At 39.3% G+C, this 13,324-nt stretch overlaps 1 protein-coding gene across 5 annotated transcripts in view; it reads left to right on the top strand.

Annotated features, from left to right (window-relative positions):
* Positions 1–13,324, top strand: part of TEAD1 (TEA domain transcription factor 1) — a 219,176-nt gene that overhangs the window by 142,997 nt on the left and 62,855 nt on the right. For 2 of the 5 annotated variants that reach the window (XM_081936856.1, XM_081936857.1), the window contains exons 5-6: positions 6,383–6,445; positions 6,535–6,597. The exons of 1 other annotated variant lie outside the window; for it this stretch is intronic. In XM_081936856.1, coding sequence (XP_081792982.1) covers positions 6,383–6,445; positions 6,535–6,597 — 126 coding nt within the window. The remainder of the gene's footprint in view (positions 1–6,382; positions 6,446–6,534; positions 6,598–13,324) is intronic. 2 more of the 5 variants (XM_081936859.1, XM_081936858.1) reach the window with 2 other exon arrangements.

Below are 13,324 nucleotides of genomic sequence, written 5' to 3'. Positions count from 1 at the left end.
TAACATTTGACTACCAATATCAATTGGTGAACTCAGGTTACTGTTCTTTTTCTGTCTCTAAAATGTACCTAAATTTTAGGGTGCTGCTAGAAAGAAAATGAAATTAATCAGCTGTTGATTGCCTATACCTGAAATTGTACTTTGAAAGGAAGTAGTTGCATAATTATACTTTTCAAGACTCAGACACATTCTCTGTAAATCTCAGGGCAAGACACAAAATAATGGATTAAAATTACAAAAAGGTTGATTCTAACTTAATATTAGAATAGCATTAAGAGGTAAAAACCAACAGTGCCGCCATTACACAGAAAAATTCTAAGTATCGTCTTCCCATATGAGGTCAGTCAGAAGTTAAAAAATATTGAGCTATGGATGGTTTAATTTGGAATCCAGCATGGAGCAGGAGGTTGGTCTTGATGGCTCCTTTTAATTCTAAGATTTTTGGATTCTCTTAGGATATTTCTAAATCAAAGTAAAGGCATAGATATCAAGGTCAGTTTTGGAGTGAAGAACTTTAAAGCTGAGTGAGGTTACTGAGCCACGTGGTTTAGAATTCTTCCTAAATACAAGGTGTATACAAAATCAGGCCATAGGTCTGTCACAGTATGTTTTATTAACTTTTTATTTATTTATTTTTCAAAGAAAATGTTTCTGTACTTAGGACATTTGAAGGCCATGCATCAAAGAGTAAGGAATTGCTTAGAAGAAAATAGCAACCAATTTGAACTTTTCACATTAAGTAATTCATATGGTATAATACATTGTTTATGTATTATAATTTATGTAAACTGGCAACAGTTGTTTAGTATTTTAAACTTAAATTTGTTTTTCTACTGCTGTCTGAAAATACTGGGACAGTGAATTTCAAACCTGTGTACAAGAAAATAGCTTTATCTCTTGATCATGTAATAAAGGAAAAAACATCAGGACTTTAACAGAGTCGTTGAAATCAATTCACTGCTGAGATTATTGTAGGAATTAAAATTAAATACTTTATATGGAAAAGTACAATTTTTGGTAATAGATGACCTAGCATTCTTTGTTCTCTTTACTACGATTTAACTATTGTTATTACTTTTTTGTTTTGTTTTGTTTTGCTTTTCTTTTCTTTGTTTCTTTTATTTTACTTTTGGAATCAAATTGGGCCTTCTGATTACACTTAACTTGCATCTGAGACTCAAATAATCCAGATTCTAGGGATTTAGTATGCACCCACAAAGGTTGCCATTGTTTTTCCTGACTGCATAGCAGTAGTACACAATGTTTTAAGTTAGATACACAGCAGGAAAAAAACTAAACAATCAGGAATAGCCACAGGGCATGGTATGCTCAAAGTGTATATATATCAAAATCTGCAAAGGGAAGGGTGTACAATGTCAAAATCGAAGACCTACACGTCATGTGTTAATGTCCCATGCACATCCAAAAGGGGGCAGGCCTTGGATTGTGAAACCTTTTCCACTAACTTCCTGATTTTAAGCCCCGCCCATCTCAGTGAATGCCCATAATATGAATTATTGTGTTCTAAGATTATATTGTGCAATAGCTTAGCTGGAGTATGATTGAATATTTAGAGTATGACTGGAGAACTATGCTCAAATTCCAATGTATTGAAAGATAAGGCCAAGCGTTATTTTTCACTCTAAATTTCTGATTAGGTTTTGCTGTGATTAAAAAAAGAGAGAGAGATTGCCCCAATATCCTGAAACAAAGGCAAAATGTCACTGTCACTCCACACTAAACTCTCTTTGACATTTCACGGAAAATGTAAGACATCAGTACAATGTACAGATGGTGGATACATTAAATTCTTGAATATGTTTTCTGACGATATATTTTTATAAGGCTACTCTAGTGACTTTCCCTTAAACCAGTAATCTCTGAAGTTCAGCAGATTTTCTTTTGCCTGAACCATTTCTTTCCTATAAAAAACAACTTTCTAAAAATGGTTTCAAGGAAGAGGAGGCAGTTGCGGGATATAAAATGTTTCTTAATTGTGATCATAGACCTGCTTAGAGTGCAGAATGTCTATAGTTTTTATCCCTTAGAACAGATTTCTGACCGTGAAATTGGTATGCATTGAATCAGAACCCTCTATACACTGAAAAGAAAATCATTGGTACACAGTTCATCTATATCAACTTATTTATCAGGCTCGAGGCCCTGAGCCTAGAACAATTAAATTGTTTTAATTTTTATAAAATAAGAAAGAATAAAAATTAAGTAGAAGTTAATTATTTTCATCCCTTGCTTTTCAGTTTTGAAACCGTATACAATAAATAGAATACAAAACAAATCTAATGCAAATAAAGTGTAGATAAAAAAATTAAAACCTCAGTCATATATTAAATTGCCACTGAGTTAATTTAATGATATAAAATTTTATTTCAATTCTCACCACAGGATCATTTTTAACACTACGCCTTTGATTGTAATAATGACAAAGTCCAATGTAATAATAGTTGACACAGACTTAGTGGAAAATAAGAAATGCAGGAAATCTGAACATCAAACCACTGAAATTATTTGTAACCTATAGGTGCAAAGTGAATGCTAAAATTTAGTAGCCTTGATGATGTATCAGACATAATTAATTGCCAACAACTACCGTAATTAGTATTATAAAATAATACATAGAACACTTATGTTTCCTTATAAATGAACAGGTCTTGAGGTAGATGTTAGATAGGGTAATGGATAGGCCCACACAGGCTTAACGGTAACAACAGCTCTTTATTAAGTATAACAAGTGAGAACAATCCTGCGAAGGTTGAGTCTGACAGCAGCCCTTTTATAGGGAGCTGTCAGGCCCTTCGACCAATAGGATTAAACCTCTGTTCCCGCCGGAAGAGAGGACCTTGGTGGAAACCACTGTAGTTACAACAAGTATCTAACACCCCTCCCCTCTTGGCTGGAACAATCCTACTTGATAGGTTTCCCGGTACCCTCTGGCTTGAGCTGGCTATGGAAGGAGTGAGTGTTTGCTCCGTTTGGGTAGGGCTTTGACTAACTCGTGCAGGAGTTACCTCTGGTTGTCTAAGAGTGGAGTTGGAGAGGCGGCCACAGAGTTGGTCAATATGCCTTCTCCAATTCCTACCGTCCTCGAGCTCTAGGAAGTAAGAGCTCGAGGACGGTAGGCAGGAATCCACAGAGTTCCCCTAGCGTAGTTGTGGGCGTATACCGAATCCCCTACGCTAAATATCCGAATTTTGATTGTGGAGTCTGGGGGCAATGAGGCAGAATAATTGGGATGTAGCCGGTCTAAGTGGGACCTTAGCCGGCGACCCATGAGAAGCTCGGAGGGGCTTCTCCCTGTAGTGGCACTGGGTGTGATGTGCTGAATTAGCAAATAGTGGTCAACCCGTGTTTGCCAATCTCTCTCTCTCAATCATCCTAGAGAGGACCTCTTTTGCATATCTCACCATTCTCTCTGCCTGACCATTGGAGGCCGGATGGAATGGCGCGACCAGGGCATGCCTGATTCCCTGAGCTGCTAGGAAGGTCTCAAATTGCATGGTCGTGAATTGGGGCCCGTTGTCAGAGACCAAGATGTCGGGCAGGTCGTGCATGGAGAAAAGTCTCCGTAGCACCTTGATGACCACTTCTGCCGTAGTGAAGGTCATCAGGACTACCTTTAACCATTTCGCATAGGCATCCACAACTACGAGAAATGTCTGGCCGTGAACTTGGCCAGCAAAGTCAATGTGCACCCTAGACTATGGTGCTTGAGGTCACTCCCACTCCTTAGTGGGTGCCTCTGGGGCAGCTGGTCTGGACTCCTGGCACAGTGTGCAGGTAGCCACTCATTCTTCGATATCTCCCTGTCCATGTTAGGCCACCACACGTAACTCCTAGCCAAAGACTTCATCCTGACAATTCCAGGATGCCCTACGTGTAAAGCCTCTAATACTGCAATGCACAGTTTGGATGGAAGAACGACCCGGTTCCCCCACAGTAAACAGCCTTTAACAACAGACAGGTTATTTCTCTTATGATAATACATTTTGAAATCAGCCCCAACAGGCCCCTTGGGCCACCCCCTCCACACCCAGTTCAAAACCTGTTTGATCGTGGAGTCTCTGGCAGAGTGGCGGGCAATGTCACTAAGCGAGATGGAACCAGTCTCTAAACAGTCAATGCGAAAAACTGGCATCTCGGGGATAGGGTCTGCGAGTAGTTCATCAGTGCTCTCATTGACACCAGTCACTTCCAGCCCCAGGGCTTCGAACCAGTCAAGCCCGAGGAGGCTCCGTAGGTTTCCACTGACCACCGTCACAGGAGCTGGCCACTGAAGTTGTTGAAGTTCACCCCGAAGGTGCCTTGGCCCAAGATGGGGACTTGGTTCCCCTGGTAATTGCGAAGGCGGATGTCAGGGGTGCTTAGATGTTGTTTCTTCAGGCTAGGGATAGCCTGCTTCAGGGTAGACCACGGCATGATGGTCAGTGATGACCCGGTGTCAATCTCCATCTCGCATAGAGAGCCCTCAATGAGGACTGTGACCTTCAGCTTCTTTGACCGCCTTGTGCGGGCTTGGCTGATTGAGGTGTGATGGGTGAATCTGTTGTCGCCCTCTGAGCTTCCAGGTCATCGGGGGGGAGCTTGCTTCGGCAAACCTTGGCGATGTGCCCCTTTCGCTCGCAACGCTGGCAGATAGCGTCGCGGAGATGGCAAAACGATCTGGCATGGTCTCCTCTGCAGCTAACGCAAGGTGGGAGACGCAGTTTGAATTTGCATGCCGGCTGGGCGCGGCTACTGTGCATATGGCAGCTGTCATCTTCTTCGCTTTCTGAGTTCTCGGCCTCTTCAGCCTTGCGATGTGAGCGTGCCCTCTTCTGCGCATCCTGTGAAGCACCCTGGCATTGCAGGGTTTCTGCAGACTTAGCGGCTGATTCTGATGCCCTGGCTTCGTCCAAGGCAATTTGCAGAGTGAGGTCAGACATGTGTTCAGAGGGTGTTTTGAGTTTGCCGCTCAAAAATGGCTGCTCGAAGCTGCGCTGAGCTCCGGGCTGGTTGTACTTGCTGGATTGCTACGCTCTTTTTGGTTTACCTAGTTGCCTTCCAATCCCACCCTCGTCACCATTGTTAGGTAAGATAATGGATAGGCACACACAGGCTTAACGGTAACAACATCTCTTTATTAAGTACAACAAGTGAGAACAATCCAGCGAAGGTTGAGTCTGACAGCAGCCCTTTTATAGGGAGCTGTCAGACCCTTTGACCAATAGGATTAAACCTCTGTTCCCACCGGAACAGAGGACCTTGGTGGAAACCACTGTAGTTAGAATAAGTATCTAACAATAGATTTGTGAGGCAGCTGCTTTAAAGAGCGAGCGAAAATGAGACAATTCTTACTGCATAATTTTATTATTAAATTGTTGCATTCTTAATATAATCCTACTTGGATCTTTTCTACTTTATAGTAACATTATAGTGCCCTTAATAATACCACACTGTAGATCAGACCACGAAAACTGCAGTGAAGGAATTTAAATAATCCTCATGCATCTGTATTGTAAATCATTGGATTAAAATATATATATTCATAGCAAAACCAGCCTTGCAGTATAGTGGTTACTTTTGATTTCCCATTATGACAGTGCCTATCTGAGCTTTTTTTTTGGCGGGGGGGGGGGGGTAGTATTCTTTCCCAAAATAAAAAAAACATTCTTCAATATAATGTGAAATAATGTCAAGAAGTTGAGTTAGAGACAAGTTGATTAGAATGGTTACCATGCTGGTGATAGATGCAAGTTAAAACAAAAGGTGTCATAGCAACAACTACAATAAGAATTTAGATAAGTATGTGTTTATAAAAATGTTTAATTGAAGTGCTGTTGGGCCATTTAAGTGCTTGTGATATTTACTGAGTTGAATTTAGAGCTATTTGTTTTGGGAGAAGATACAAATCTTGTTTACTATTGTGCTTGTGTACGTGTGTGTGTGTCTAATATATATCAAGTATTTCCATATACTGGTAATTGAATTTTAAGTTGTTTACTTTTGAAGAACATTCGCAAATTTGAATACCATGAGATTACAGTTACACAGGCTGTAGTCAAAACAATTTTAAGAAAAGAGCTCAAGATATAATAGTCTAAAAAGTTTTTCTTCCTTTAAATCACTACAGCGATGGCCAGCATTGGTAAAATGTTTGTGCTACGAAATATGGTGCATGGCTGGGAAATACCATCTCCTAATAGTAAAGCTTACTGATAATGCAAAATACTTTTCCCGAAGAAACTTTCTGGGGTTATTTTTTCTTTCTTTCCTTCTTTTTTCCAGGCATAAATTTGATTTTTCGTGTTCTTTTTTTTTATTTTTCTTCTCTCCCTTTCCCCTTTGTTCTCCCCTTTTTTTCCCCTTAAAATTCCAAACGATGTAGGTGTCTAGTCACATACAGGTCTTAGCCAGGAAGAAAGTTCGAGAAATTCAAGCTGCCATTAAGGTACGTTTGGCTTGCCCAGTTGTAGGGGGCTTTTCATCTCCATGGTTACAGGCTTTTCCTTTGTTTCCCTCCCTTCCCCTACCCTGCAGGTGTCTAGTCACATTCAGGTTCTTGCCAGAAGGAAATCTCGTGATTTTCATTCCAAGCTGAAGGTATGCGCTTTTCTGCTTTGGGGCTTGTGGTTGCTATGCGTTTCACTTCCTGTGTTCCCTGGTGATTGGAGGAATGCCTGGGGCTGTGATTCTTGTAACCTAGTTTCCTTGCATGTGGTAGCTGTTGACATTTCTTTGTGTTTAATCTCCTTCCCTCCCTCTGATTTCTGCAGTAGCATCTATATTAAACTATTTTAACACCTTGGAATGCTATTCACTGTTTGCATGCCAACTTTATAGGGAAATGTGTCCTCGTTTTTTTTTTGTTTTTTTTTTTTGTTTGCTTTTAAAATCTCATTAGTAGATAAGTGTTTGTAATATGGTTGGGTGGGTGGAGCAAAACACTGGTTAAATAAAAGAAGATCTTTGTATGTGCTCAAGCACATATTGTAAAAGCTGAGATTTAAATCAGTATACCAGTTCTCCTGTATTGTTTTTAAAGATACATTTTTAGATGAGTGTCTAAATTCACACTTTGCCTCCAGTGATGTTATCCTTATCTGCAAAGTACAGAGTTTACCTCTGACAAATCGTTCTAGCCTCCACATTTTTTTATATGAGCCAAATAAAACAGCCTCATTGGCTTCTTCAGTAGAAAAGTTAGCCGTGTGCTTAATCAGCACTCCCTTGAAGATGTGGAAGTCTTTGTCAGATCTGATAAACGTGGGCTTTGCAGGATAAATCCTGGATTCTCCTCTTACAGACTTAAAAGTCCACAGAGCACAAGTAAGACTGGCTTTTGAGCACACAGAACGAAGATTGGGCTGTACAATTTCAGCTGGGTAATTTCTTAAAGAGTATATATCCTGGGGAAGCTGTGTATCATTTCACTTAAAATTAAGGAAAGAGGGTCAATCTTTTTTTCTCTTCCTAATTTCCCCAAGAGCAAACAAAAAGAGCAAGCAATGCTTCATTTTCTCCATATAAGAAATACAAATATTGCGTTGCAAGCCCCTGAATATTTTTTTTTAATGGGAAAGAAAAATGACAGCTCAAGTCAAGTTTTTTTTCTTTTTTTCCCTATCGTTTTTGTAATCATTCCTCTAAAAAAAATAAGTCAAAATACCGTAACTATTCGACCAAAAGAAACACATTTCAGCCTGTGAACTCTGTGTACCAGTCTTCTCAAACTTAATGTGCTCCAACTACGATACACTACAAATTATATAATCCTAATTGGGATAGGAATTATGTAGTCCAAAAACTCTGGAAGGCACCAGATTTGGGCAAGGCTTCATTGACTGAAATACTAAATACCATCAGTGGCATTTGCCCCAGTCCTGGAACAGAAAAATGTCAACCACAGATTCATTTTATAAGTGATCTGTTCGTCAGGAGCTTCTGGTTTGACTCTGCTGCGGGCAGCATGCTGGCAGGCTTGTATGGCTGTTGGTGGCTGGCTTTTGAGCTGCACTGGCTGACTAGTTGGGGTTGAGGAACAGCTAAGTCAACTTAAACATATTGCTTGTTAACCCAGGGTGCAAAGACGGAGAAGGCTGTAGCGTTTCAGAATAAAACCATCCAATCTAATGACTAAAAGAAGGCGTTTTAGCTCGTGTTTGGAACATTAAAACAGTGTACTGAATTTTAAGCGCACAACCAAATTAATACTGGGCACCTGTAGCCTCCTTTGTGGACAATAAATGCAGTAATTTCTTGTGTTATATCTAGCAAATTGCCTATTTACATTGTCGTGGTTCTGTTTTATGGAGAAAACATGTTGCTGTTTTTTCACCCACCACCAAAAATAGTAAAGCTTCCTTTGAGAAAATGTGCTTATTTCTTACTTATGCACTTCCTTTTGTTAATGATAGTGATGGTAGCGGCAATAGCGAAGGTGCCCCTTTTGCAGAGCAAATACCAATTATATTTACAAACCCTCTTTCCCAGCAGGAACTTGACTTGTTGCCTCTCTATTGTTTAAAGTTTAGGGATCCTGTGTCCTGAATGCACTGCATCTAAAGAATCTTTTTAAAGAATCCTTTGCTGCATTTTCAGAATGTTTGCCATTGTCACAATTTTAGGACATGTATCAGGGCAAAGAGACAGGTCCCCACAGTAAAATAAGCTTTGAGTGGCAAGGGTAGTATCACCATCTGTGCAAAATTCATTTTTTACACGATGTAAATGAAAGAAAAATTGTTCCTCTTATTAAAGAAGAGGTGGAGGACTAAATCAGATGGGACCCAGCCTTCAAGACAGGATCTATGTGGGGTTCAAACTGGATATGGGTTTGTACCCATTAAGCCCACGGAAACTACAAAATTGGGAATGTCTTGTACTTATTTATATATAGGGTTACCTGAATTCTCTAGAGTAAAACCTGCTTAGAGAAAATCTGGATGCTGCATCGAAATAAATGTAACATTGTGATTCTATTAAATCCAGATATATGCGCAGAGAGGCTAGAAAGTTAGATTGGTAAGAAAAAATGGCAACAAAGTTATAAGGCTTTCTCGACTTGATATTTGCTAAAAATAGTTTAAGTGTAAGATAGCAGGCAACCTATTCTCTATCAGTGTGCCTCAGGGATAATATAAAAATATATTATTTTGGCACAATCTGAGTCCTCTAAGAAATAATGCCCTTTATATTGTTCATTTGGGACTATATCCACTAAATTAAAAGAGGAAAGGAATGGATTTTTAAAAAATTGTTAACCTTGTATGAAAGACACCTTAACTTTCTAAACATGAAGGAGGATTTGGACAGAGGATAAAAATGGACAAAACGAGATAAGCTTATATATATACCAGGCAAATTTTAAGATAAATGCAAACTCTGCCATGCTCTGTAGCAGATTCTAATGAGTGAAATGCCACTTGCAGTTCTGTCTATCTATTGAGCATGATTTGCTGAGGGACAGTTTCTGAAAAAGCCATCTTATCTAATCTAAAGACTATAAAATGATCACAGATCAACTACTGCACTTTGGAACATTTTCCATAACAATGTGTGTTGGAGCTTTTCTTAATGTTCTTCTGTAAAGTACTAGTGTTCCATGAACAACTTTCATTGAAAGTAAATAGTATATACTGTATTTTTCGGACTATGAGACGCACCATGATTTTGAAGAGGTAATTTTTTTAAAAAAAGTTTTTGTATTCTGCAGGCCTCCCAAACCCTCTGCACACCTTTTTTTTTTGCAAAATAAAAAAAAAGGGTGTGTGTATGTGTGCAGAGGTTTGGGAGGCTTGTAGAGTGCTCCTGGGTATTGGGGAGGGAGAAAAACAAAAAGGGTATGCAGAGGCTTTGGGAGGCTTGCAGAGTGTTCCTGGGGACTGCCTTCCCCCCAAAATGAGCAAAAATGGCCTGTTTTTTTTTGCTCGTTTTTGCCCTCCCCAGCCCCCAGGAACACTTTGTAAGCCTCCCAAACCCTCTGCATGTCCATTTTTGCAAAGGGGGTGGGGTTTCGGTAAGCCAAAAATGCTGTATTCAGTGTATAAGACGCACCCAGATTTTCACCCTCTTTTTTGAGGGAAAAAGGTGCGTCTTATACTCTGAAAAATACGGTATTTAGCACTGCTAAATATAATTCACTTAGCACACCTGAATGCTGCATTGTCGCCTGCTCATACAGCTGGGGAAACCTTAAGTGAAATGATTTGATACATCTCTTCAAAAGACAAGTAGTCCTCGACTTATAACAGTTCATTTAATGACTGTTCAAAGTTACAATGTTCAAAATTACAACGGTACCGAAAAGTGACTTATGACCGTTTTTCACTCTTACAAAATTTGTAGCATCCCCATGATCATGTGATCAAAATTCAGATGCTCGGCAACTGACTCATACTTGTGACCATTGTTGTGTCATGTCATCACCTTTTGCAATTTTTTGACGAGCAAAATCAACAGGGAAGACAGATTCACTTAACAACTGGGTTACTAGCTTATCAACTGCACTGATTCACTTAACAACTGTGGCAAGAAATGTCGTAAAATGGGGCAAAGCTCACTTAACAACAACAAAATTGCGTTCAATTGTAGCTGTAAGTCGAGGACTACCTGCAAAGAGAAACTCTGGCCCCTTGCTGCAATTCCATGCAAGGTGCGCTAGTGAAACAGCTCAAAGCAGTGCATGCAGCTAGTTCACTGCGGTGGAAATATCCTTTCCCCTTCCATGTTCCAAATGCTGCAAAGTTTTCCCAGGTGTATTTTCAGGCTACCTGGGGGAAGGTTTCTTCATTGCTCATAGCTTCATGAGATTGAAATACCTGGTGAAGGAAGACAACATACATTTTTCTTTTTTTTTAAATCATCTCAAGAGGAATAAGTATCAAGGACAACAGCAAATTTTAAAACACATTGAAAATTTCAAAACCATTAATAGGAATAATATTCTTTTAAGCATTAAAAGAGGAGGGCGGACAACCATAGCATTTCTATACCATAGTATGACTAACTCCATTCAGTCATTACAAAGCAAAATCTATGCTTCCGAATTATGAGTAGTTCATAAGAGTTCAACTGTCAATATTTAGGGGTTGATAGTGGGAATAAAACTACAGGCCAACTTCTGACTTTCACACATTTAGTAGGTAAACTGAACAGCCTACAGCCGTGATGGCAAACCTATGGCACGTGTGGCACACGGAGTCATCTTTGCTGGCATGCCAACAGTCAGCTTTGACACGCATACATGCACCAGCCAGCTGGTTTTTGGCCTTCCGGAGGACCAGGGGAAAGCCTCCGGAGGCTGGGGAGGGCGAAAAACAGGCCCAGCAGGCCAACTGGAAGTTCATTCCCGAACTTCCGGTTGGCTCATTGAGGGCATTTTTTGCCCTCCCCAGACTTCAGGAAAGCCTCCAGAGGCTGGGGAGGACAAACAGCAACCCCAACGAGCCAACCGGAAGTTTGGAAACGATGCATTTCCGGCTTCCAGGGGAGGCCATTTTCACCCTTGCCATGCTTCAGGAAAGCTTCCGGAGCCTAGGGAGGGATTGTGCGTGCATGCGCATGGGAGGGGATGTCGCTTGTGTATGCACCGGTGGGCGGGGAGTATTGAATTGGTGTGGGCGTACACGAGCGAACACAATTTCGGCACGCCATTAAAAAAAGATTCACCATCACTGGCCTATAGCCTGCAATTTTCATAGCAACTCTATGACTGATTAGTTATCCAAAAGATATGTAGTGAATATGTATTAGAAGGAGTGCACTGAAAGGGCCTGAGTTCAAATTGCTGAGTATTAGGAGCACACTACTGTTCTTTGCAGTTTTGTCATTATTGTAGAAAGCAATTCTCCAGATCCAGGATTTTTACCTATATTATAGAAATATCCCCAATATGGGCTAAAAGCTTTTTGAACTCTGTTGATAATAGCTTCATTGATCGATTCAGAAATTTGGGTTCCTCCTTTTAAACCCCCACCACCACGATAGGAAATGCTGCAGCTCCTCATTTTGCACTGGTCTACAGTAACATTTAACTAATATTTTTGCTTCATTTTCAGTATCCATTAGGAATTCATTAAACAAAATTTAAAAAAATACCTACTGTTCACATGTATGCAATGATTTGATATCCATTAGTGGGCATTCCATACTGTTTGCATGTAAAAAGAAAACACTGTTGTCTGCTTTCTAAAGATAGCTCTGTGTAGTTTCTCTTTATTGAAAAATAATAATGAAAGCCTTGGAAAATTCTCTTTGATGTGAATGGAGTCCTCTGCTTTTTGAAATACAATAAGATGGATTAATTGCTCCTCATTAAGTAGCAAGTTGGGACAGCTTTTGAATGTGCTTTCTTTTTTCGGCACTGGCTATTGCTGGCTGAAATAGTCAGCTTTTGTGTCTTCCACTGTCTTCTCTGATAATAAGAAAATTGGAGATCATGGCTACAATTATTCTACTGTCTTTTGTTTAGAATAATTGCATACTTCCATGGCATGTTGTTTGTTTCTGTTGTTGTTCTCTCCTCCTCCTCCTCCTCCTCCTCCTCCTCCTCCTCCTCCTCCTCCTCCTCCTCCTCCTCCACCCCTCTTTCCATTATTCAAATCAATACTATATGTGAACAGGAATAAGATTTCTGAAATTACTTATTAAGAAACTATGCTCATATTTTCTGCTTCACTATAAAAGCCATTTTTAATAAATTGCAGGTTGTTTTTTCTTTACTTTTATCATTTTTAAATTCATATGTTTGTGGGTATATCATATATATTATATAATATTGTACACCCACACCAATATATGCTTTCAAATTTTAAATTAAATATCCTTTTTATCTTTTTGAAATACAAAATTAATTGCCTAAGAGCATATTAGACTGCTTAAATTATTTAAGGGAGAACAACAGTTTTACATGAAAAAAAAATCAGTTTCTTATTATATAACTTTCAGTAAATACTTCCATGGTTTTAAAAAGTGGAATCTTCTGATCATATTTTATTTTTCTGGTAATTTTTTTCAAAAGCAATGGAAACCCTAAAATTCAATTCATTTAAAAAATATTTGTTTATATTATGACTACATGAATACATTGCATTGGTTCTCTCCTGTTATATTGAACTACAATTATCATCCTACATAGCATATGAAATTATCAGGTTGGGGTTTAGGGTGTTTGGTTTCTCAAAATGTTTTTACTCCTGCCCCCAACACCTTTATAAATATTCAGTCCCTTTGTTAATTGAATATTTCTAATCCCAATTTCTTCCAAAATTCTGCTTTTTATTCTCCATTTTTAATTACAATGTATTATATAATGAAGGATTATGATTTC

Source organism: Natrix helvetica (assembly GCF_964273705.1).
Source record: "Natrix helvetica genome assembly, chromosome: 1".
Lineage (NCBI taxonomy): Eukaryota > Metazoa > Chordata > Lepidosauria > Squamata > Natricidae > Natrix > Natrix helvetica.
The sequence above is the reverse complement of the archived record's forward strand: the minus strand, read 5'-3'. Positions and strand labels throughout refer to the sequence as shown.